Source organism: Myodes glareolus, chromosome 20 (assembly GCF_982192425.1).
Source record: "Myodes glareolus chromosome 20, mMyoGla1.1, whole genome shotgun sequence".
In the NCBI taxonomy this organism is placed as follows: Eukaryota; Metazoa; Chordata; class Mammalia; order Rodentia; family Cricetidae; genus Myodes; species Myodes glareolus.
The window spans coordinates 33,721,502-33,747,789 of NC_142045.1; the positions used below are offsets into that span (position 1 = coordinate 33,721,502).

The 26,288-nt window shown below is 45.4% G+C and overlaps 2 protein-coding genes across 13 annotated transcripts in view; one reads left to right on the forward strand and one right to left on the reverse strand.

Annotated features, from left to right (window-relative positions):
- The window catches only part of Elf2 (E74 like ETS transcription factor 2), an 88,447-nt gene extending 86,364 nt beyond the window's left edge, over positions 1-2,083 (forward strand). For all 11 annotated transcript variants that reach the window (XM_085682423.2, XM_085682424.2, XM_085682422.2 and 8 more), the window contains one exon: positions 348-2,083. In XM_085682423.2, the coding sequence (XP_085538549.1) occupies positions 348-972 (625 nt within the window). In that variant the 3' untranslated portion in view covers positions 973-2,083. The remainder of the gene's footprint in view (positions 1-347) is intronic.
- Positions 2,084-5,471: 3,388 nt separating this feature from the next.
- On the reverse strand, positions 5,472-26,026 carry Noct (nocturnin). 2 transcript variants are annotated; one of them, XM_085682432.2, is made up of 3 exons: positions 25,694-26,026; positions 9,051-9,320; positions 5,472-7,582 (listed from the first exon to the last, which is right to left on the reverse strand). In XM_085682432.2, the coding sequence occupies exons 1-3, from the start codon at positions 25,872-25,874 to the stop codon at positions 6,747-6,749; spliced, it is 1,287 nt and encodes a 428-aa protein (XP_085538558.2). In that variant the 5' UTR covers positions 25,875-26,026; the 3' UTR covers positions 5,472-6,746. The 2 variants fall into 2 exon arrangements, with proteins under 2 accessions (XP_085538558.2, XP_048280638.3); XM_048424681.3 differs by lacking the exon at positions 25,694-26,026 and adding an exon at positions 20,976-21,033.
- Positions 26,027-26,288: the final 262 nt, after the last annotated feature.

Genomic DNA, 26,288 nt, shown 5'->3' on the forward strand with positions numbered 1-26,288 from the left:
GGGGTTGGAGAGATGGTTCAGCGGGTAAGAGCACTGGCTGCCCTTCCAGAGGACCTGGTTTCAATTCCCAGTGCCCACATGGCAGCTCACAACTGTCTGTAACTATAGTTTGAGGGGATCCAACACCCTCACACAGACATGAATGTAGACAAAATTCCAGTGCATGTAAAATATTTTTTTTTTTAGAAATCAAGTGCTGGATCTTTTAAAATATACTTTTAGCTATACACAGTGAAACATATTTGTAGTCCTAAGTACTGTAGAGGCCAAGGCAAGAGAATCTAACATGAGACCCATTTTCTAATTTAGTATTGAACATATCCAACCTCTTTGTTTTTATCCACCAGGACAGTTCGTGTGGCAATGCAAGTTCCTGTGGTGATGACATCACTGGGTCAAAAGATTTCAACTGTGGCAGTTCAGTCAGTCAATGCAGGCACACCATTAATAACCAGCACCAGTCCGACTACAGCCACCTCTCCAAAAGTAGTCATTCAGACGATCCCGACTGTGATGCCAGCCTCTACTGAAAATGGAGACAAAATCACCATGCAGCCTGCCAAAATTATCACCATCCCTGCCACACAACTTGCACAGTGTCAACTGCAGACAAAGTCAAATCTGACTGGATCAGGAAGCATTAACATTGTCGGAACCCCCTTGGCTGTGAGAGCACTTACCCCTGTTTCAATAGCCCATGGTACTCCTGTAATGAGACTATCTGTGCCTGCACAGCAGGCTTCTGGCCAGACTCCTCCTCGAGTTATCAGTGCGGTCATAAAAGGGCCAGAGGTTAAATCAGAAACAGTGGCAAAAAAGCAGGAACATGATGTGAAAACTTTGCAGCTGGTAGAAGAAAAGGGAGCAGACGGGAATAAGACAGTAACCCATGTAGTGGTTGTCAGTGCGCCTTCTGCTATTGCCCTTCCTGTGACTATGAAAACCGAAGGACTAGTGACGTGTGAGAAATAAGCGAGCTCTGCCGTGGCCTGCAGACTGTTAGTGTTGTACTGACAAACATTTGCAAGGGAAGACATCAAGAAAAGCCAGAGGAGGACTTCAGACAATTGTGCATATAAGAAAGCAATCAGACTTACTGGAATAATTACCTATCCCATGTTTCAGTGGGAAGTGAACTACACATTGAGATATGCTGACAGAAAACTGCCTCTTAAAGTAGGGATAACTGAACCCTCAATAAGAAAACAGACTGAAAGGGACCAAGCAGCCCACTACAATAGCAAGTTACACTAAGAGTTGGAACACTAACACCTGTAAGAGGTTACATAGTTTTCAGTGGGGCGGGTTGGGATGGGTGATCTCATTGTTACATATAGCAATTTTTGATGCATTTTTATATGCATACCAGCAATTATTACTGTGTTTGCACAGTACTCACTTAACTGGTGCTATGTGAAGACTGCTAATATAGGTATTCTAGAATGTGAACTGAGTGGATCCAAAAGCTCCAGAAGAGGGTAACAAAAAGATGTAGTGCGTTTCTTGTTTTATTTTTTGTTTTTGAATATATATATATCATATAGCTTAAGCTGTTTTAAAACAAAGGCCTTAGACTAATTTTCGGTTTTCTTCCTTGAAATAAGCTAATGGCTTGTTTGTGTAAAGCTTTTTTATTAAAGGAAAAAATTTTAAAAATCTTGTACCTAGCACAGTATTGTTATAGAATTTACATGTAACATTTTATATGGTAGTTTAAGTCTGTTGGTTTCTTAATTGTGAAGAAATTAACTGTAACATACCTGCGTCACTCAAGTCAGCCCTGGCATCTCGCAGACACATCAGTATCAGTTCTCCTGGCGTTTGGAAATTCAGGCTCAGCATGAACTCGTCGGGTAGCTCTAATACCTGCTGTTTGTTTTCTTTCTCATTCTTTTTCCTTCCTTCCTCCTTTTTTTCCTCCTTTTTTTTCTTTTTTAGTTGATGTTTAAGAGGGAAAGTACCAGTGTTCAGATTTGAACTATAATAGTTTGTATATTCAACATTTGAAGTATATTCTATTTTGTTGTACTCTTGTTTCAAAGTGTATTCAAGTAGGTTTTCTGAAATATAGAAGTGAAATTTATCTTGTGGTTTTGGTCTCTGGTGATATTTTTCACAATACTCAAAAGCCAGTATAGGGTGTCATTTTGGTTAAGCAATAGAAGTCTCGTGTTTTCTTAATTACTTCATGAAGAAACACTACTCTGGTGTTGTCCCATTCATATGAATATTTAGCAATTACCCCCACATTTCCATTTCCTTTATAATCGCCTACTTAGCAAATGTAGGGTTGTAGCTGGCCACGCTTAATGGATTTATATACGTGAAGCACTTTGAGCTAGTGGTAGGCTGCTTGCCTGGCATGTGCAGGCCCCTGGATCTGTCCCGGCACCTTAGCTGCACACCGGGTCCCTTTCAGTCACACCATATTTCCATCAGTCCTCCTATGGGTAGAGAGAAATGGTCCAGCCTTTGCAGAGATCACACAGATTACTTAATCTAACACGTAATTAGGTCCTCCTCTACATATTAGTTGTCTATCTTTTTAGAAATTTAGATTAACTTTTAATAGTTTTTGGCCTTTGTATATTTAACACGATGCTACTTATATCAGCAAAGATTTTTATAAAAGTTCTCTTTCTAACTTTTTTTTTTAAAAAAAAAAAAAACTAAACCAATTTAAAGAATTGATGTGTATGGGTGTTTTCCTGCATGTATGGTGTGTGCACTTAACACTGTCCTGATGCCCCAGGAGACCAGAAGAGTGGAGCTGCCTTCGGGTGTAACCTCTCTGGAAGAGCAGCTGCTGAGCCAGCTCTCCTGGCCACACCCCTTTTCTAACCCACAAGCTTACCTAGTGGGACTTAAAAATACAAGTCTAGGTTGATTTTTTTTTTTTACCCCCATTGAGAGTTAGCCTCAAAATCTACCTCTTAGAACATCTAAATATTCCATCTTTTGAAATCAAGACTGCAGTCAACTTTTGCAGTCAAAAGGCTGTACATGACTGGACCCAAGTCCTGAGCTACACAGAGCATACACAGATTTTGATTACCTTTGCTAAGAGTCTTAACAGCTCAGTTGTAATAGATAATTTCTTACACATTTTATTAGTTGGTTTGAACTTCATTCTAAAAGCAACAGAAAGTTTCAGATATGCATCTAAGACCTAAACTTGCAAATGTAACTACAGCTTCTGAACCCAGTCTTTCTGAGCTTAATTCAATATAACACTTTTGTGTTCAGTGCTTTTAGAGAAAGGCCACAGAAACCGTGCCTTGGTGCCATTGCATCTTCCAGCCTCCACAGTCTTTGCAGTGTGATGGGCAGCCTGTGTTTATCCTTAGATCCAAACTTCAGTTACCACCGTTCTCTGCAGATGACCAAAAGTATCTAGAGATTGCTTGGCTGGACCCTTGGCTACAAGAGAATCTCACTTCCGCAAACATTGTTGTCAGATTCAGGAAGGAGGTATCTGTTGTGCATAAGCATCGCTTTCTCTTCACACACCCTTGGTCCAGTAGTTAACAGCTGGTCATCAGTATTTCTTCATCAGACCATTTATTTCTGAATGGGGAGCCTGCAGTGTTCGCTCAAGTTCACCAATAGCCCAGTTTCCAAATCAAACATAATTAATTTGAAAGATCACAGGACAACCTTTAGAAATCAGTTACTCCTTCCATCATGTGGGTCCTCATGTCATGAGGTTTTGTCATAAGCACCTTTACCTATTTATTGAGCCATCTCAACAGCCCTAATACATTCTTTTTGATGTATTATGTGCCTGCACCTATTATGTATGCCACCAAATGCATGCAGTGCCTGTGCAGACCTGAAGGAGTTGGAACCCCTGGAACTGGAGTTACAGGTGAGCTGCCATGTAGCTTCTGGGAATCAGACCTGGGTCCTCTGCAATAGCAGCAAATGCTCTTAACCCAGGAGCCTTCTGTCCAGCACTTTACTTCAACCCACTCGTCCCCATCTCCTCTGATGCGTTTTTTTTTTTTTTTTCTGGTCCTAAGGTTTTCTCTGTAGGGCTTATCAGAGTTGTAGGAATGGAATGAGCTCATAAGTCTGATGTACAAGCAGACACTATTGAATGTTTACTAAGGTGATTTGAATGTAACAGCCGTTCTTCAGATAGCTGAGCTGACAAGTTTTTTGGTCTCGACTAGAACTTGACTTTTAGATCACACTCATTGCCACACCAGCTCTTCCTGAGTGCTGGATTAAACTGTTCCCTGTAGTAGTAATAGGCCATAGCCTTCTGTATGGCTGCCTTACCTCTGATAAGGTCCGTGCTGTCAACATCATCCTCTTGCCTTAGTCTCTGGAATGCTGAGACTTCAGGAAGCCAGAGTAGAGGTCAACCTGGGCTAACGTGGACCAAAAGCCAAAGGAAAATGTGGATTTCATTACACCGTTGTGGTTACTTTAAATTCAATGGCATCTTGCTTGAACTTACAAAGCCCGGTTCTTTGCTAGTATCCCAGGCACACCTTCCCATTCCTCTCCTCTTGCACCTAGCATTTAAAGTTCTATTCGGCCTGAGGCTGGGGGCTGGAAATACTGAGGTACCTTGGGAAGGTAGAAGGAACAAAAGTGTTCAAGAGTCAGGAGAGATGAGATGACTTCACTGGGACAGCGAGGCAGGAGCACTGCTGCAACCTTGTGGTTGCCTTGGGCTACACAAGTAGTGCCAGGCCAGCCTGGGCTACAAAGCAAGTGTCTCAAAAAAGGTGGAGCTAAGGGAAAAAGAAAGCAAATAGGCCAGACAAATAGGCAGGGCCTGAGCCTCTCACAATGCAGATCTCTGCTGAACAACTACTTAGTTTGGCTTTGGAAACAGGGTTTCAGATATCCTAGGCTGCCTTGAACTTGCTTTGTAGTTGAGAAGGATCATGAGCTCGATTCTACCCCTACTTTCCCAGGGCACTATCATGTCCTGGTTGGGTCTCTCCTGGTGCTAGGGATCTGGCTGGAGCCTGCCTGTGCTAGAAGGTGCTCCACCAGAGCCACTCCCAGCTCCTGAACTGCCTTGACCTATTACTCAGTTACTCCAAGTCTTGTGTGGTTGTGACTTTGACTGTGTCCCCAATAACCAACACCTATCACATTCTATAGGAACTTCAGAGACAGCAAAGGCAGGCCTTGGTGAGTATCAGTGTGCCTGCATGAAGCCTCCAAATATCTGACGCACTCTAGTGCAGTGGGGAGACTGACCTGACTGCTGTGTCATTTATTTGTGAACCTGGAGGCTGAAGGCAGGGGTAAGCCATTTTGGAGAACTCCATCCTTGTACTGAGATTCCAAAAGCTTGAATGTGTAGCTACTTCTGTTAAGTGTCCAAATGAAAATTTAGTGTGGAAGTGGATAGTGTTTGAACCACATACTATTAAGATACAAACTGACTCCCAGATTCCATTAGGACAAAAACCAAACCAAAACACACACACAAAACTCCCTCAAGATTAAAAGCACTGTTATAAATTCATTTATTATTCTTAAATAATATTTAGAACTCATACATTAAAACATTTAACATTTTATCATTAGTCATTTATAATTATTTTTCTTAGAAGTTTCAACAATTGGAAGAGAACTATAGGCTAACGTTTCTGCTCTGACATTGTTTGAGAAATTTTGAGCCCCGTCATTTTGGCTGTTCTTTGGGATTTTTTGAAAAGGGGTCTTCGCCAGGCGGTGGTGGCACATGCCTTTAATCCAGCATTTGAGAGGCAGAGGCAGGTGGTTCTTTGTGAGTTTGAGGCCAGCCTGGTCTACAAGAGCTAGTTCCAGGACAGGCTCCAAAGCTACAGAGAAACCCTGTTTCAAAAAATGGGGGGGGGGGGGAGAAAAAGGGTCTTGATATTGAAGCCCAAGCTCGTCTCCAATACAGAGCTTTTGATCACACCTGGCCGCGCAATGGGCTTTCTGGAGTTCTCGTCTCAGAACTCAGAAGGAATTCTCACTATTCTTAGTCACTGTTCCAGGACTGTTTCTAAAGCTACTTGTCAAAAGCACATTCCAAAAGAAGTCATGGAGTAGTCTTCGCATGTATGCCAATGCCATACAGACAGTACAAATACTTAACTATGACTAAATGATGAAAACTAATTAAAAATGAACTGGCATTTCGTCAAGAAATACAATGGTAAGTTGGAGGCATAGCAAAACAGCAAGGATTATATGAAGATTGTCACAAATCCTTCAGGGCTAAATATAGTTCCTTAGTGTTAGGTCACCAAATAAAAACAATTGGAAGTTTTAAGGGAATTATGTCTATTCCTGCATCTACAATGCTATATAATCCACTTAATTTTACATGAAGATATAAAAAAAATAAATATTGCCATGCATTTCTTGCTGACATTTTAAATTCCCACAAATAAATAATGAAATACTCTCTAGAAAACATCCTACATTTTACTTGTGAGGGGCTTACAAATTGAGTTTTTATAGCACCCTCAAGTTTAAAAAACGAAAACAGAATAAACAAAATACTTAGAATAAGTCTAATTTAATGCCCTCAAGTAGTGGAGAATGGTATAGAAAATTAACAACACACAAGCCCAAACTGGAGTGCAAACACCTTTTCACTGCAGGTTTTAATCGGAAAGGTTCGTGAACAAATTCTTTTCCAAGGGCATGCTGGAAACGATGGAGAACGTTTCAGGCAACTTATCATATTTCAGTTTCCCAGAACATCCCTGGTTAAGACTCTTGTGATTAGAATGATACAGTGTTTATAAGAGTTCCTTGGGCTCCTCATTAAAGCTGAAGTCACACACCAGTGACAGGTGGTCTGAGGGGTAGTGAAAGGATGGGAGCCGGCTGGGCCCAATCTGTTCTTCAGTGAGCAGTTCCAGAGCAGAGGTGACGCTCAGAGCGTGTCTGGAGTACCAGATGTAGTCCAGGGTGTGACGACACTCCCCCGAGGTCCGGATCTTCCAGGTTGTGTATGGAGGCTCCGACTGTCCATCAGGACTCAGCAGCTTGTAGGCGCTGTTGAGATTGAGGCTGGAGGAAGCGAAGTGTTTGTAGACCTCTTCAGTGGGCTCTGCATTGAAGTCCCCACAGACAATCAGGGGAATCTTGGCTCCCTGTGTGATGCCCTGCAGGTTCTGGAGAAGGTCACAGCCCTGAGCTGATCGGAACCTTTCCCAGCCAGTGCGTGCTTTTAAGTGGGTGACAGCAACACAGAACTGTCTGCCGGATTCCTTGCACTCTAGGGTCTGTGCAATGGCAACCTGATTGGTTTTTAGGGTCATGGCTGTCAGCCTAATATTGGTGCTGTTGATGAGCTTGAAACGGTTTTGGAGGAAGAATAAAGCACAGCCATCTGGGCCGTTGTTGTGTTCAACATCAAGACATGGTGACCAGGGCTTGGGGAAAAATGTGCCCTGGTAGCCCAGTCTACTGAGGAGTGGTTGGAAGGTGTCAAAATAATGGTCCACTTCTTGGAGGCATAATATATCTGGTTGGTAAGCCAAGAATTCCTCCAGAATAAGGCATTTCCTTTCTTCCCACTTGAGTGCTTCAACGGGGCACTGTACAAAGTTGTCTTTGCCTTCTCCAAGAGCTGAAAAGAAAAGCCAAGCATCTGTCAGCTACCACAGAACCACACCCTCAAAAAAATAAATAAATAAAAAATGGGACCCTGGTGTGGTGATGGAGTACTGGGAAGGCAGATTTCCATGAGTTTGAGGCAAATGGGCGCCAGCCCAGCTAAGGCTACGTACTGAGACCATCTCACAAAGGAACAAACCTACAAACACAATAAAGCTTAGGAGCAGGGGCCTGTGGGTCCACATCTGCCCGGAGGCTGGGCAGTTCTAAGTTGTGTCAGCTCACCCAGACAAAATAACCTCACCCCATCTGCTGAAACAGGCAGCAGGGTTTCTTCTTTCTTTATATATACGAAAACTATTTCATATAACTATATTCTAGAATTAAGACCTTTGCCTTTAGGTTAAGAGAAACTTAGTCCTGGGGATATAAAAGTGTGTCAATTTATTAAATAAACACTAGCTTTAACATTGCCTATAAGAAAGTCAAGGTAACCGATATAAATACTGTTCAGAATTGATGGGACAGACAAATAGCCTTTTCTCCTTATGAATGATGGGCACATGATTGTACAGGCGCCAGGGTTGGTGGGGTGGAAGTGGGGAGATATGAACAACATACATGGTATGTGTATGAAATTGTCAAGAATAAAAATAAAGAATAATAATAATTTTAATAAGAATAAAAATACTTTTAAAAGATTGGTAAGTCAGATACATAAACACATGAAAATGTCTTTTTTTAAACTAAAAAAGTTTTAAAAAGTTTAGTTTTATTTAAACTAAAAATAGTTTAAAAAGAATTTTTATATGTTTATTTATATTTTATTAATCATGGGGTAAGAGGAATATGCACCTAAGTGCAGTTGTCTACAGAGGCTGGAGGCGTTGGGTACCCTGACCAACCTGGTGTGGGTGCTGGGAATCAAACTGAGGTCCTCTGGAAAAGCAGTACTGCTCTTAGCCACTGAGCAATCTCTTCACCTTTCTGTAAGGAAAGAGGCCTTTCCTTAACTTCAACTACTACTTAAAAGGTATTACCATAGGAATGATTGGTAAATCTAGTTTTTAATTCAGCAGGTGTAGTAAAAGGGGCCCTTTTCTGCTACAAATATTTTCTAAGTAACTTATAGTTACTTAGTGCTAAGGAGTTGGCCAAACGGTATCTCTGGTTTTACTGTTTTGAGACAAGTCGTCACTCCATAGCGTAAGTGGCAGTCATCACGCCCCAGCCTTCTGACTGCTGGGATCACAAACCCTCATGGACCGCCAAGGTTGGTCCTGCTCTACACAGCCCATACTAGCCATTCGGTTTGTTCCCTGTAAATGCTTCAGTGCTATGGACCCAAGTTTCAGCAACAGAAGGCCTGAGGTTATCCTACTGCGATGCTGAAGAGACACCGCCACCTTCCCCATTTCGTCCCTTCATGTAGCACATCTGGAATGCACAGGAGCAGTCAGGCACAGCAGCCCCAGGCATACCTTGCGCAAGGATGTTCCACTGCATGACTCTAATGGGAGGGTAGCTACTCAGGCAATCTGTCCTTATGTCCACAAAACCCCTTTGGTACCGGGGTGGCCGAGTGTGCAAAACAGCCCTGCATTCCTCAAGAAGTTCTTTCGGATCAATGGGTTCCAGATGTTCTGGGTCAGCTGACACCAAGTACTCCGGGTGCTGAGCGGCCGCACTGCTGTTGAGTGTCTTGGTGAGAGCACTGTAGAGTCTACTCGTGCCGTTTCCCATGGAACTCACTGCGGAGGAAGCAGACAGACAGACAGCTGTCAGCATACACTGTGGATATTGGGCTTCCTAGTCTCCAGCTTCCCTTCAGGACAGAGAATTCAAGTATTGTGTTAACCAATCTCTTAAAACTAATAAACCTGTTTACTTAACCTCAGTGACCTCTTCTAGTTGTCTTTAGACCCACCCATTCCTAACAAAGTTTTTTCTTTGATTTTTTTCTTTCTTTTTTTTTTTGAATCTGTTTCTTTGCATAGCTCTAGCTGTCCTGGAACTTGCTTTGTAAACCAGGCTGGCCTCGAACTCAGAGATCCACATGCTTCTGCCTCTCAAATGCTAGGATTAAAAGTGTAACCACCACACCCGGCCCCAAGATTTTTCTTTGAGAATGGTTTTTGAAGGGTGAAATGTAGGAAGTTGTCGCCCTGATTGTAATGGGTTCCACGTTAAGTGTCCATCAGGGCGAGTCTCTTGGAGACTCCTATGATTAGCACTGAACATGTACTCTTCAAAATATCCAGGGCACAGTCTGGGGAACGGAGGAGGAGACGCCTGAGTTCTGCTCAGCTGGTTTCCATCTAAGCTTTTTTATTCCTGACTGCCTGCGTTTCCTAGACCCTAAAGACAGAACACAGGCCCAGGGAGCAGCAGTGCCTGGAAAGACACGAGTGCTCATCAGTGCTTAGGTTTTCAATTTGGGATGCGGTATGGTGTGGTATGTTTGGTGTGTGTGTGTGTGTGTGTGTGTGTGTGTGTGTGTGCACGCGCGCACGCGCGACATCTGTTGATCTGAATGCAAATTTGTCCCTCGGAGGGATGTATTTGAACACTTGGTTCCAGGCTGCTGGTGCTGTTTGGGAAGGTGGTTTTATAGCCTAGACTCACTTGCCATTCTGTTTCCTGTGTGTGGATGAAATGATCAGCTAGCTTCCAGCTCTTTCCTTCCTCTCCTTGTCATGTTGGGCTCTGTCCTTCTGGAACTGTAGGCCAAGGTAAACCCCCTCTTCAGCTGCTTCCACCTGGGGATTCTATCACACAAATCGGGGTGTGGGGAAGCGGACCGGTGACCAGGGCAGGCTAGAGGTCAGATGTCTTTCCTTTCATCCCTTCACCTTAACTTCTGGGACAGACTGGTCAGGGAGTGACTAGGAATACAGACAAGGCAACCATGCTTGCCTTCTATGTGGGTGCAGGGACCTGATCTTGGATCCTTACTTGTGAGTAGGCAGCTTATTATCGCAGCCATCACTCCAGCCCCGAACTTCATGTTTAGTAGGGTGTGACTCATAAACAGATCTTTAACAAATTCCCATCAGAGAAACTAAAGCAGTTCGTTTCTCCAAGAGGAGAAGACCCTGGATTTCTTTCCTATATTTCACATCTTGTCCTCTCAATTTTAATTTATTTGGGCATGTACTACTGTGTGCAGGTACTCGAGGACGCCAGAAGAGGGCACTGGACTCTCTTGGAACTTGTTACAGAGATTTGTGAGCTGCCTAACATAGGTGCTGTGACTTGAACTTGGGCCCTCTAACAGCAAATGCTCTTTTTTTGTTGTTTTGTTTTTCAAGACAGGGTTTCTCTAGAGCCTGGCCTGGAACTAGCTCTTGTAGACCAGGCTGGGCTCGAACTCACAGAGATCCACCTGCCTCTGCCTCCTGAGTGCTTGCCACCACCGCCGGCCAGTATGTGCTCATATTTGCTAAGCCAGTGTTTTTCAACCTGTGGGTCTTGATGGGGGCTGCATATCAGAAGTCGTGCATATCAGATAATTACATTACAATTCCTAGCAGTAGTGAAATTACAGTTATAAAGTAGTGATGAAAATAATTTTATGGCTGGAGGGTCAGTACAACATAAGGAATTGTATTAAAGGGCTGCAGCATCAGTAATGGTGGGAACCACAGTCACAACTTGCTGTCACTTGAGTGGTAAAGTTTTCTTTATAGAAATCTGGCAGAACTGTTTATGGCAATTCTCCTACCCCATCCTTTCAAATGGATTATTACAGGCCATCTACTAGGGCCCAGAATGACGTTCACTGTATGTCATGTATACATAACAGCCATGTATTCATGTGTGTTTATGTTACTCAGATTTGAAACAATGCCTAGAGTATGCCTTTAAAGAATATAAGAAGCTGGGTAGCGGTGGGGCACACCTTTAGTCCTAGCACTTGGGAGGCAGAGGCAGGCGGACCTGACTACACAACACTCACCGCCTAGTGAGTCACAGTGACTACCATCAACCCTGCCTCGCTTGTTCAAGAACACCTCATACGCAATTGTCCACTGGGTACCAGACACCACTCGAGCCTCCCGTATACACCAGTGAACAAACAGACCCAAATCCTTGCTCAGGCAGCTATTCGTAGTGGGACGACAAAGAACCATAGTTTGTATTTGGTGGGAAGTGCTATGGAGAAAAGCAGGGGAAGCTGGGATACGGACTGTGGGCGGCAATCTGCGAGGGCAAGGATGTTACGGAAATAAGCCCAGCCGGGATCTACCGAAGGACAGTCTGGACTGCAGGCATGCCTGAAAGCTGAGCTTACTAGAGTGGTGTAGGTCCTACAGGTCCTCAAAGGTCATTTTTCTGAGTCAAGAGCTTCCTGGAGAATTTGGATTATTTGAGTTATTCTTCCAAAATACCTCACTGACTTAAGTATTAAACATACACTATATTGCTGAGTGTGCACCCTCCTTCTTTGAGACAGGGTTTTTTTTTTGTGTAGCCCTGGCTGTCCTGTAGAACAGGCTAGCCTCAAACTCACACAAATTTGCCTGTCTCTCCCATTTGTCTCCTGAGTGTGTAATTCTTTTAGGCCCAGCACTCGGGGGGGGGGGGGGGCAGAAGCAGACAGATTTCTGGGTTACTACTTTGGTGTATGCAGTTATGCAGTTATGATTTCCAGAACAGCCAGGGTTACACAGTGAGGTTACCTCAAAAACAGCAACAACAACCGAAAGTCCCACTACAATGTGGGGCTTTTTGGGCAGATAGATTAACATTGGGGGAAAGAGAAAAGACAGTGGTACACATACACACAGTGGTGTGTACAGTATGCAATCCCAGTTACTTGGGAAGTTGAGTAGAGGATTCAGAATTTTAGGTTTGCCTGGCTACAAAGTGAGTTGAAGGTCAGCTTACTTAACTCAGTGAGAGCCTGTCTCATGATAAAAAGTTAAAAGGTCTGCGAGCTGGCTGGCCGGGCCTGGCGACTGCCCCTTGGGAAAAGACTGTTTAGAGTGTGTGTGCAAGGCCCTGTACTCCAGCCCCAGGACTGCAGGTGGGGAAAGTACATGAATGGACTGAGCTGGGGGGTGGGGGTTGTGAAAGCAAAAAATCTACGAAGGCAGGTTCAGGAGGAGAAAACCACGGGGGAAATGATTCTTACAAACGTTAACACAGGCCCAGCGCCCAGTGCTGACAACTGAAGCAGAATGGAAGAGCAGAGCTGGGCCTGGTGACAACACAGGGACCTGGTGACAACACAGGGACCTTAGGTGACAACAGACACTTATTTTTGGTGGCAGTGTGAGGGGAGGAGGGAGCGCATAAGACAAGTTATTTTGAAATTTTTTTTCCTAAAAAGGAGAGAAATATTCAAGTAGCCTTTTGTTTTTGCGCTAGAATGTTTGAGTGGAGTGAGAGAATAAATACTGAAGAAGTGTTATTGCTGGCTCAGGACAGAGCTGAGGCAGCTTATAAAACCCCACTCTTTTAGACTCTGAAATGCATGAAAACCAGTTACTCTAGCCGGGCAGTGGTGGCGCACGCCTTTAATCCTAGCACTTGGGAGGCAGAGGCAGGCGGATCTCCATGAGTTCGAGACCAGCCTGGTTTACGAGAGCTAGTTCCAGGACAGGCTCCAGAGCTACAGTGAAACCCTGTCTTGAAACCCCACCCCCCTGAAAGGAAACCAGTTATTCTGATGTTCATTATGAATTATATTATTTCTGTGTTGTGGCTAACTATTATGAAAAGTAGCACCTTGATGGGGCTTACATATATGTAAATTAAATATAGGCTTACTATAGAGCCAGGAGTTCACACCTCTAGGTATTTACTTAATTAAAACTAACGTCCATTTGAAAATACTTACTGTTAGCAACCATGATGCCCTTCAGTATGTGAACAGTTAAACAAGGGTAGAAAGCATAACATTGGGTAGGAAGAACATGAGCTGACCCTAAGAGGAATGACTCTCACATGCATCTCTTAGTGGAAGAGGCCAGGCCCTACCTGTTAGACTGCGCATTCCCCTGGGGACCACAGGAAAGGAAAAGAAGCCAGAATCTGCTGGAGTGGGGGCTGCTAGGGGCAGCACAGGGAACTCTGGGAAAATGGTGCGCACATGGTTTGTGCTCTGGATGAGAACGGGACACAAAGCTGTTTGGATATGAGCTTCCCAGTTGGTGGAAATGAAAGAGCCTTGTGTGAAGAGGTGTCACTGGGGCGGGGCTTTGATGTCTGGAAAAAAAATAATCCCAGTGCGCCCTGTCTGCCTTTGCTTGAGGGTTTGAATTCTCAGCTGTTCTGCCACCGTGCCTTTGCTCCATGACCACGAATTCTAGCCCTTTGAAACTGTAAACCCAGTTAAACACTTTTCTTTTTCTTAAGTTGTTTTGGTCATGGTGTTCTATCATGGTCATAAAAAAAGGACCCAAGACAGACTACAGAGAAACACTGTCTCGAAAAGAAAAAAAAGAAAGGAAGAAAGGAAGGGACCCAAGAAAGTTATACATATACAGGAGCAACTAGCCACACAATATGCTCTACTTGGTAAAGGTAGGACCTAACCAGCAACTGCTGGCTTATGAACAATAAACACATGGGTAGGTGGGTGGAAGTGGGGGTCCCTGGGAAAGGACACTCTAGAGAGATGCTGTAATGCCGAGAAAGTGCCAGCAGTGAGCATCCATGCTTCCCGTCTTATGATGTACATGTCCAGACATGGATGTGACTGTGTGTGTGTGTAAACATGGCATACAGCACTCTGGTACTCCCTATCTCGGTGTCTAATGTCATCCTCAAAATCCAATCAACCTGGGTGTGTGTGGTGTGCAGTGTTGGAGACATGGCTCTTCAGTTAGGATCATTTGTTGCTCTTGGAAAGGACCTGAGTTCAGTTCCCAGCACCCATATGGTGGCTCACAACGGTGAGTCCAGTTCCAGGAGATCTGACACCCTCTGCTCACCTCCATGGGCACCAGGCATGCATGTGATACACATCCAACATACAGGCAAAACACCCATATATAGAATAAAATAACTTTAAGGAGCCCGTTGTCATGGGTAACTCAACAGCACCATTCCTTGCAACAAATAAGCATCTAACCACATCACACCTCACGTAGCAGTCTCTAGCCCTACACACTAACACAACAAATCACCTAGAATCACAGACCCCCACCCCCCAGCCTGGCTCACTATCACTGGGAACTTCAGAAATACACTGTTAGCCCTTGCACTTCTGATACAACCCAAGAGTGTGGACTAGTTTAGGAGAGTCTAAAGCTCTTCACAGTCCTCAGCAAGGCTGAGATCTATCTACCAGCACACCATGAACTTGAAGAAATCCTGCCCTTTCTCCTACTGAAGGCCGGATTTCTCAACTAGCTGGCGGCAACCAATTTTAAACAGATGTTTTTCTAACTGCTGTCTGTCAACAGGCAATTTAGTTCATACTGCCATCTAACTACATCTTCCAAGCTTCATCTTTATAAGTTCACGATGATTATGAAGATAAAAAAAATGACATAGATCTAAACCAACTTTTGCAAAACCATTGCCTAAACTTTTCTTTACATTTAACTGGGGTGGCGGTGCAGGGTGGCTGGAATTCAAGATTGTCTTGATGCACCACCTAGCTATTCCTCAGACGGTAAGCAGTGAACATTTAAGTTCAACCCCATTTTTGATTTCTGGATATGAGTTCAAAGACAACTTTCGCTGTCTTAAATAATCAAAGACACAAAGAATAAAGGGAATTTTGTTGTTGTTTGAGATGGAGTCTTGGTGTCTCTAGTAGCCCAGGTTGGTTTCAAGTTGGTTTTTGAAGAGAATTTGGCCTCGAATTCCTAATACTCCTGCCTCCACCTCCAAGTGCTGGTATAAAAGGCACACTCAACTCTATCCTGCTAAGGGGATAGAATTAAGTTTGTATCACTGGGCACGTTTGTACAGACTTTGGAGCCGGGCAGTGATGGAGCACGCCTTTAATCCTAGCACTGGGGACGCAGAGGTAGGTGGATCTCTGTGAGTTCGAGGTCAGCCTAGTCTACAAGTGCTAGTTCCAGGACAGGCTCCAAAGTATAGAGAAACCCTGCCTCGAAAAACCAATAAATAAGTAAATAAGTACAGACTTTGGTCCTAGCACTTGAGGCAGAGGTAGTATCGCTTCGAGTCCAAAGCCAACCCCTGGTTTATGCTGTCCCAAGGCTGCCAGGGTTAGAGCTAGAGCCAGTCAAACACGCCACCACCGCATTAAACAAGATATATATAGATATCTATATATATAGAGAGAGAGTGTTTGTTTTTCAAGACAGAGTTTCTCTGTGTAGCTTTGTGAGTTTCTGGAACTCACTCTGTAGACCATGCCAGCCTTGAACTCACAGATCTGCCTGTCTCTGCCTCCCAAGTGCTGAGTTAAAGGAGTGCGCCACCACTGCCTGGCGAGAAGACTATATATCTGTCTTTATCTGGTGCTTCCTCTTCAGAGACAGAGACTGTACCCAGGATTTTGTATCTGCTAGGCAAGTGTGTGACTGAGCTGTAACTGCTCCTAGCTGTGTGGGACTGGATGGTGATTTAGACAGACAGCTTTTTCTTTCTAACTAGGTCTCTGGGGGCAACCTCATTAGTCGAGACGCAAACTGACGACTGCTCCTACCGAAGCAGAATCACCAGAAGACACCTCGCTCGTCATGCTCTAGTTGTCCAGTCAGTAGATAATATTCCTCAGTTTGAGGTTAGTATCTCCAGCATGACCCAATTAAAAACACTGAAAGGTAAAGAGTAAGCAAAATCCAGGATTGTCTTAGGCACACACCGAGGGGGATTTGGAAACTGATCAACCTTGGGCCCAAGAAAACCTGGAATAATGAAATACATCTAAAACACTATAAATGACAAGTATCAGCAGCCCAATGCTGCCATCTGCTGGCCATACACAAAACTGCTTCAAAAAGTTGAAAAAGCTAATTTGGTAGCTAATTTTCTCATTAGGCTTATTAGAGTAGGTTCCAGAATAAATGTGGAGGACTTCAGGGCAAGTAGGTGAAAGCTCACGAAAAATATTCCCCTGTGATGTTGACTATACTGCATATTCTTTAAAGAAATCCATTATTCAAGCACGCATGTCTAGGTCTATGCCCACACATTACTGGCTTTGCTGTTTGTTATTTACAACAGGGTTTCTCTGTGTAACCTTGGCTGTCCTGGAACTCAGTAGACCAGGCTGGCCTTGAACTCAGAGATCTGACTGCCTCGCCTCCCAAACACTGGGATTAAAGACTTGTGCCACCACCCACTGGATCCTACCACATTTTTTAAACTTTAGTTGTCCTTGGACATTGAACCATTTTTCCTTCCACAGCCCAAGTGCTAAAGTGTGTACCACCGTGGAACAGCTATCACAAGGGCAGGGACAGCACACAGTGTGGTGCTTTAGAGATGTATGGTGGCAGAGCATTTGCCCAGTACGGTAAAATAAAACATTAAGTTTTAATATAAAAAAAGGATGGTATGGGAAGTGATGAACTGCTTACACGGGGTGAGCAAGAGTTCAGTCTCTAGCACTATGCTTAAGTAAATCAGCTATAGCTCTGTGAGACTGAATAGATGTATCTTGCACAGCTGAGTGATTGTTTTACGTTTAATGAAATACACTCTTGGGGCTTAAAGGGCAGGCTGTTAGAGTGCAGACTGCTTCTGCGTTCCCACCATGCTTCAAATCACCTTGTCGCTCACGGTTCCAGACGCGGCTGCTGATGTCACAGTGCAGTCTGGGCCCCGGAGCACGCACGTTACCTGCTGCACCCTGGCCTGTGAGTGTCAGCAGTTCCAACAGTGCTGGCTCCTGCAGGGAGGGACAGGCACACAAAGCAGCCCGTGTTTGGTGCCAGGAGTCATCAGAGGTCAAGTTTCACCTCCTCCCTCGGCCGACGTCACTGCCACTAGGGCACACACGCTGGTACAGCACACAGTGTACAAAGCCCGTGTCGTGACCTGAGTGGCATTTCCAGAGAAAGCCAGTGAAGGTCATAACTCTCAATCTAATGTGTCTAAAAATACACGCACCTAGACACAGTGTCACAATCCGAGAACAGCAGGCAGAAAGGCAGAGTAGACGAGAAAGCCAGAGCATGTTCCAGAAAAGGCTGATCCATATCTTCAGTCATGACGACCTTATTAGAAAATATCTCCAAAGAAATCCACTGGGACATTCTCTCTGGTGACATCCCATCCCTAACATTAATAGGGGAGCTGCTCTAAAGAATGCCCTGCCTTCACAGCTGTGAAAGCTAATAGCAGAGTTCCCTACATCAGGGTCCACAACTGTGGTCCAGATCTGCGGCTGCCCTGGCGCTGTACTGCTGCTAATAATCTATGAAATCACTTCTATAGTGATAAGTAGTCGAGAAAAAACTGGCAGTAATATACCACGACATGTGAAAAGGACATGAAATTCAAATTTCAATGTCCATAAACTTGACATATTATGTACTAAGTATCTGTGGAATTGCACACACTGCAACTGCAAGGTTTAGATATGGACAAGGTAAACTAGTTACTAGGTTGATGGCTCTTCACAGGAAGTTTGCCAACTCGTACCTTAACTTTTATTAAGATCACACTGTAGCTGGGAATGGCTGCTCATATTTAACCTTAGCACTAGGGAGGCAGACGCAGGTGAAGCTCTGGGAGTTCAAGGTTGGGCTGGTCTATTGAGTAAGCTTCAGGCCTGACAGTATTACAAATAGTAAGACTTTGTCTTACTTGTCTGTCTTATTCGTCTCCTGCTTCACTCCCCCAGTCCCAGAGTTCACATCTATACAATAAAATCAGTCAAGTTTTCTGTCACGTAAGAAACAAGAAGAAACATTTTCACTACAGGAATGCCCAGAGCCTTCTGGGGGTGGCAGCACGTGGCTGGAAGCACTGGGGAGGTTAAGCTGGATGACAGGAGGTTAAACCCAATCTTTAGTACATATCGAGTGGGAAGGCAGTCTAAGCCACACAAGTGAATTTCACTAGGCTATTCAATGAGACATGTCGCAAACAGACACAACTAAAGCAAAACCGTAAATTATTTTTTAAAATGGAAATTCATTATCTGGCACACCACAAATAACTCACTAGGCCTGCTGGTTCTAGATCAAGGTAGCAATATAAAACACACACACATACAAAAAATCCTTTTGTAAGCAAATATTTTATTTATTATGTATACCATGTTCTGTCTACATGTATGCGTGCAGGACAGAAGAAGGCACCAGATCTCATTACAGATGGTTGTGAGCCACCATGTGGGTGCTGGGAATTGAACTCAGTACCTCTGGAAGAGCAGTCAGTGCACTTAAATACTGAGTCATCTCTCCAGCCCACCCCACACCCTTTTCTATCCTTCCTAAGATCTTTTTAAGAATAAAGCACATACTGGGCAGTGGTGGCGCATGCTTTTAATCCCAGCACTTGGGAGGCAGAGGCAGGTGGATCGCTGTGAGTTCGAGGTCCGACTGGTCTACAGAGTGAATTCCAGGACCGGCTTCATAGCTACTGAGAAACCCTGTCTCAAAAAACCAAAGAATAAAGTACCTACATCTCAAAAACCTTAGGGCTGGAGAGATGTCTCTGTGGTGAAGAGTGCTAACCACTCTTGCAGAGGACCTGGGTCTGGATCCTAGCACACGGGGACTCACAAGCATCTGTAACTCTAGCCCCTGCAGATGAGACCCTCTTCTGACTTCCCAGGGTACCAGGCACACATTCAAGCAAACCATTCATACACATAAAAAGATCTAAGAAAATTAAAAGGATCCATCAGTCAGAAAGTCAGAAGTTATGCCGCCAACAAGTCAAATTCTTGGGACCCATACAGCGCTGCTCACAACCTCCTGTAACTCCAGCTCAATGGGACCCAATGTCCTCCTATGACCACCTCAAGGATTTACACATGTGTGTGGACACATACACGCAAGCAAACAAACCCTGTATCTAAGAGAGAAATTTTAAACAGCTGCACTAGTCTCAACCTGGCCTTCTTTCTCACAGATACTAGGTTTTTGCTTGCAAGACAGCTAAAGCTCTAAAGAAAAGTGGGCGCTATATCTTAGGTCTTGCAAACATGCCTGGCCTGTCCTGCTGTGAAGCAGACTTGATCAGAAGCAATCTAGGAACAACATCCAGGGCATATTTGTTTAGATTTCCCCCTGATTTGTGTTGCTGCTGTTGTTTGGAGAGGACCTTACTATGCAGACTAGGCAGGCCTCAAACATGACATCCTCTGGCCTCAGCCTCTTGAGGACTGGTACCACAAGCTCACTTTTCAAGGGTATTTCTGAGCAGGGAAACGAAGGGTTATGATGGAGAACACAGAGGGAAGGCAGCTTCCCTTCCCTTTGGCACAGTGTTCTCCACTGGCTTCCTCATTCCAGAGCATCCTAACCGCCACTTTCAGATCCCCTTCCCACTTGGAGCCATGCAACCTGGGAAGGTAGCTCAGTGGCAGTGTTCACCTAGCGCCAAGAGGCACAGGATTCAATGACCAACACCGGATTAAAAAGAGTGTAGGAAGGGCAGATAAAAAGGGAGACACAGGAAGACTGAGAAACAATGCTCTAGGACTAAGGGACTTTCCAGAAACATCATCCTAACCCTTCTTGCTGGCTCTGAGGACTGAAGGAAGAGCTGTGCCAATGAGTAACACTCTCTGGCTTTAGAGACAGGGTCTTAACGCTCATTCTCAAGATGCAGTAAAAGCCAGGTAGTGGTGGCGCACACCTTTAATCCCAGGAAACACAGACAAACTCTGTGAGTTCAAGGCCAGCCTGGTCTACAGAGCTAGTTCCAGGACAGTCTCCAAAGCTACAGAGAGAAACCCTGTCTCAAAAAAAGGGGGGGGAGGGCCTTTAGCCTTTAAAGTTTCCTGTTTTCCACAAACCCTAACATCTCATACCAATCTCTAATGTTTAAAGGTATAAGAAACACATCAATAAAAAATTTAGGCAGGCTTCTAAAGCCCTTAGTGAAGTGAGCCTCCTTAAACCCTCCACATGGTCATACCGGAACATCACCAAATGTCCAGGCTCAACTCACAGCTATCAAAGTTCAGAAAACCAGAGTGGGCCCCTGACATTTTCTGACACGGGGGAAAAAAGAAAATGTTCGCTGAACATTTGTATTCTTCATCTTTCTCCCAACACTGGTCTAATCTCTGACATGCTGAGTTGAGTTCACCTTAAGAGTTTCAAGCGTTACTCAAGGCCATTCTTCTACAGGAAGACCCTAGAATAGGACCGAACAAATCTAAGGGCTAGGGATGTAGCTCAGTGCCTCAGAATTGTCTACCATGTGTAAGGGAGGCTCCCAAGTCAACCCTCAGCACAGCAAAAACCAACAAAACACAACAAAGACAACCAGGATAAAACACCTTCGCTTACCAAATGGTTTTACCTGGGCTAAACACCCAGGTGGATCATTCATCAAGTTTTAAGTATTTCCTGAAGTACGAAGACCACGATTTAAGTAAGAGGCTACGGAAGCCCTGTAAGTTCTGAGAGTCAGAGGTAACCTCTAACATGTGGCTGTCAATCTCCCTTCTTCCTCCTCTTTCCAAGACACTACAGACAGTTCTCTTTCAGGCAAAGCCTGTTCTTCCAGAATCTTCTTCACGGTGCCTCAAACTTCTAAGTAGCAGCTGGGGTTGAAGGTAAGGCTCAGCAGTTAAGAGCACTTGCTGCTCTTCCCCAGGGCCGACCTAGTGGCTTACAACCACCCAGGAACTCCAATTCTAGGGCATTCAGGATCTCCTGACCGCCTCAGGCACCCATGCACATGCTGCACTGACATAAATGCAAACAAAATACCCATAAACAAAGTAAGAGTAGAGAGGAAAAAAGGCGTCCCTCGGAAAAGCATGGTAAAGTATTCCCAGCCCTGAGGATGCAACAGAGACACTTGCTGAACAGAATCCATCAGGTTTCTTTTGAGGAAACCCAATCTGTAACTGTGCACTTGATACTAAAAGTGCACTTCCCGACGTGCTCTCCCTGTCCCACCACTACCCCTTCTCCAGTGGACACTCTCTTCTCCCCCAACAGATCCGGCCGCGGTGACTGTTCAAGTCCTGCTGGAATTAGCGTGTGGACCAGCAGGTATACGGTTCCACAGTCTGTAGATGTAGTGCCGTCAGCTGATGTGCTAATCTCTTCTAGGTGACATCTGGCATCAAGACAGTCAGCAAGGTCAAAGGATTTGCAAATGTCCACGCATTGATTTTGATTCTAGAGCCGCGGTTATTAACTTAACACACCCCGCCCCCGAGTCCTGGCCTATATTTAAACTTACCATTGAACACCACAGAGAAACGCTACCTCAGTTCTCCACAAGAAAAGCACTTTTTCCGTAGAAGTTTGATAAATTACAAGCTTTCCCGTTCCTTCTTTCTCATACAGCTTCCTCACATACCTAAGGGGCCTACTAAATAAAGCTGCCTTCCCAACTGAGCTGGTATTTACCTCTAAAACTGAACCAAGAAAAAAAAAAGCAGTGTTCCAATGGTGGAGAACACCGATCCAGCCAACTCGTCATGAACCAGCGAGGAGGGAGGACAGGAGAACGGCATTTGCAAGCACACAGGAGACTGCGGCACAGTCACTGTGGCAACTGCTGCCTCATCGAGGGGTGCTGTCTTTGCTTTAGAGTAGAAAGTGACAAGGCCGCTAAGATCACCCCCAAGGCTCCCTTTGAAGCCCATGCAATACAGTATGTGGGAACTCCAAGGACCTGCGCTCATTCATTCCCTGAGTACATCCAATCGCAGGGCGCAAGAGAGACATGAATGTGTTGGGGGACTCGCTACCCGCTCCTCACAGAAGAGGTGGAGTAGCTTTTAGCTCCGCCAAGGCCTTCTGGACAAGTCTGGGGAGTTTAGGGACAACCTGCTTGCTTGGCCTAGTGGCCCATGCCTGTAATCCTTACATTTTGTAGGTAAAGGAATAATACTAATCAGAAGATTGAGGTTATCTGTGGCCACAAAGAGTTTAAAATCAGCCTGGACAACGTGAGACCCTTTCTCAAAAAGAAAAAAAGAAATCTACTTAACATGAACAAGAGTTAGGTCTAACCCTAAGAGAGAAGAGGGAAGGTGGAGGGGCTGAGACAGCTCAGTAGGATCCTGCAGCTCTTCCAGGATTTTCTGAGATCAGGCGGTCACAGAACCATCCCTAGCTCCAGTTCCGGGATCTGACGCCCTCTTCTGCTCTCCTCAGGTACTCCCACACGTGTGGCATTAAAAAAAAACACACGAAGATTTAAAAATGATTTAAAAAGTGAGCAAGAAGAAATAAAGGAATCTGGGGTTCTATTTCTCCTCAATAATATGGAACCTGGGTACAACCATTCACTTTTTTTGTTTGTTTGTTTACTTGTTTTTTGAGACAGGGTTTCTCTGGCTGTCCTGGAACTAGGTCTGTAAACCAGGCTGGCCTCGCACTCTGCCTCTGCCTCCCAGCACTTGGTCTACAAGAGCTAGTTCCAGGAGAGGCTCCAACATCAGAGAAACCCTGTCTCAAAAAAAACCAAAACCAAACCAAATTGTGAAAACCCCCTCCCTGAAGGAGAAGTGAGAAGAAGTACACACAGTACTGGAACTCATTACTGGCAGCCCAGGCTGGCCTTGAATTCAAAAACTACTCCTAGCCAAGCAGTGCAAGACTTGAATGGAGAGTTCCAGGGCGGTAAAGGCTACATACATTAAGACCTTGTCTCAAAGAAGATAAAAAAAAAAGAAAAAAAAAAAAAAAGAGAAAATCAAAACCCAAAAAAACCTCACCAAATCTGCTTAAATCTCTCCGGTCTGAAAATTACTCTTTGTTGTGTATGCGTGCAGGCCTGTGTAGACACCACAGGACACCTTGGAGGAAGGAGTTAGTCCTCTTCTCCCACCACGGGCGTGGGGGCCTGGAATCCAACTTAGGTCTTCAGACTTGGTAGCAAGCATCTTTACCATCTGAACCATCTCCTTGGTGAGATTTAAAATCTCACCTCTTAATGGACATTGAACAGCATAAAACTTGAAATCTTCAATATTATATACTAAAGAATCTTCTCTATTAAAACACCTGTGGCAGGGCTATTGTGCAAAGATCTTGACTGAAGGAGCAATAATAACTCAACGTCTCCCCCTAACAGCCGAAGGGAGAACTACAAGAAACAGGAAAGCTGCCCACCTCCTGTACTGGCTAAAATAGTTTAAGTACTGAGCAATCCCACAAGTTCCTTCTTTGTTGTCAGAGACTGAATTTAGGGCTTGGTACATGCTAAAGCCTACCACTTCCCTACCCTATGGATAAAAAGTCATAAAACCAAGGGGTTTCTCCTCCCCCATCCTGCCAGCCCCAGGATTTCTGTGTAGCCCTGGCTGTCCTAAAACTCCATAGACCAGGCTGTCCTCAGCTCAAGAGAGCCACCTGCCTTTGCCTCTGGGCATGCATAAGCCATCCTGTGAAGCCTCACACTACAAATACCCTGCTGCCATTATCACAGGCTCTTCTTCAACTGTATCACAAGCTACCTGTGTTCACAGATGTGTTTAATGACATTTCTGAAGAAGTGATAGGGCAGGATTTAAAATTTGAGCTGGTACCAGACAACTTTCCCACCCTCAAACCTAACAATGTTCCTCTTGAAAACAACCAACAGGAAAACGACCAAATCCAGTTATTGGTGATATGCATCCCAACAGTTCATAATGTGCCAAATTCCTACAGACCCGGAGGTGGGGGCATGGTTCTGGATGCTCAAAAATTCACCATCTCTAAAGCAGTTTAACATTCTAATTTTTACTTTTGTATCGGGGTGGAAGGGCACTCCAAATCTTGATCCTCCTGTTTTTGCCTCCTGAGTGATGAGATTACAGGAGTACGCCACCACACCCATTTTAACATCTTAATTTAAAAAAAAAAAAAATCGCACTCAAAATGTCTGCCAATAATGTGATTATGGTTTAAGGTTTTGGCTTCAAACAACTGGGTGGTGGTGGCGGCCCTCCTCTGATCCCATTGCTAGGGAGGTAGAGGTTGGAGCCCAGACTGTGGTCTACACAATTCAGTTCAAGGAAGGAGAGTCAGAGTCGCATGTCGAGAACCTGTCTTGTAAAAACAAGAAAGCTTCAATGAGGGGCTGGAGAGATGGCTCAGCGGTTAAGAGTATTGCCTGCTCTTCCAAAGGTCCTGAGTTCAAATCCCAGCAACCACATGGTGGCTCACAAACATCTGTAATGAGGCCTGGTGCCCTCTTCTGGTCTGAAGGCATACACATAGACAGAATATTGTATACATAATAAATAAATGAATATTTTTTTTTAAAAAAAAGAAAGCTTCAATGAACCTATACTTTCTAGTGTGCAATCTGTCCTTTAACTAACCCAGAACTCCACCAAGATATACCCTAGTAAAATAAGGATGGTTATACAGATGTGCTAGACGGCAATAACCCAATTTGAGGTAACAACCAAATTACACTTTCTAGAAAAGTATTACGGAGCAATTGCTAGTTTTGAAGGAGAGACTACATGAAATAATTGCTTTGATTTGAGGGAGAAACTATTAATTTAAAAACCATACTTAATTTGTATGTAGTTTGTGGCCGTAGCAATCTGCCCTTAGGCAGAAAGAGGACTCATTAAACACAGGACTGGCGCTTGGTGCAAGGCTGATTTACAATTTCTACATCCAGGGATTTAAGAGGGCTCGGAGTGGAAGCCCCCCGAAGCCCCTAGCCAAAAAAAGAAAGCCGTAAAGAGTCAACACGTGCTGGTACTAACGCGGCTTAAGGAAGATTCGGAGCCTGTAGGCCCTGCAAACCCACGATCAGGCATCATTTTCAGGTTTTTTTCCTCCCCCACATAAAGATGCTCATAAGCAGTCTGGGCAACCGAAGCGTAACTGCCCTGCATCCGGGGGTAAAACGAAGCAAAAGATGCGAGCATCTGGTGGTGCCTGTGGCCTCCGGGGCTTCAATATACCGAAGACACAAATATACCGAGATACAAATACCGAAGCCGGCACCCTGAGCGGCGCCCCGCTTCCTCCCCGCCGCGGCCAGACGCGGGGGACCGGCACCCGCGGCCGCCCATTCATTCGGCGCTCTCACTCACCTGTCCGGGGACGCGACCTAGCGGCGCCCGAGGCCGCCGCCTGCAGTCGCGGGGACGCGGGCCGGGGTCCGAGCACCGGCGGGGCGAGCGTGCGACGCGGGCCGGGCGCGAGCGAGCGGCGCAGGCCGGGGGCGTCCCTGAGCAGCAGGGCCGAGCAGAGCCGCCGCGGGCTCTGATACATGCCGGGCGCCGCCGCCTCCTCCGCCGCGCTGACGAGCCGGGCCGAGCGGAGAGGGTGGGGAGGGCGCGGGCGAGACCGGGATCGCTGCGGGGCTCCTTCCTCCTCGTGCCTCGGCGCGGACCGGGCGAGCGGAGAGCCGGGAGGCAGACGCTGCGACGGCGACAGCGGCGGCGGCTCACTGGGGCGCGCGGGCGGAGAGCCGAGGAGCAGCCGGCGAGCGGCGGCGGGGCGGGCGCTACCACGCGGTGGCCGGGGTGGGGGGGGATCCGCGCTCACCGCCCGGGCGCAGTCGGCTCCTGCCGGGGATGGACCCGCTGGGACCAGAGAGACAAGGAGAGGGAGTCACGGCTCGGCCACGGGGTGGAGAAGGCGGGACGGCGGAGGTCGCGGGAATTTATTAAAGAGGCGTTCCGG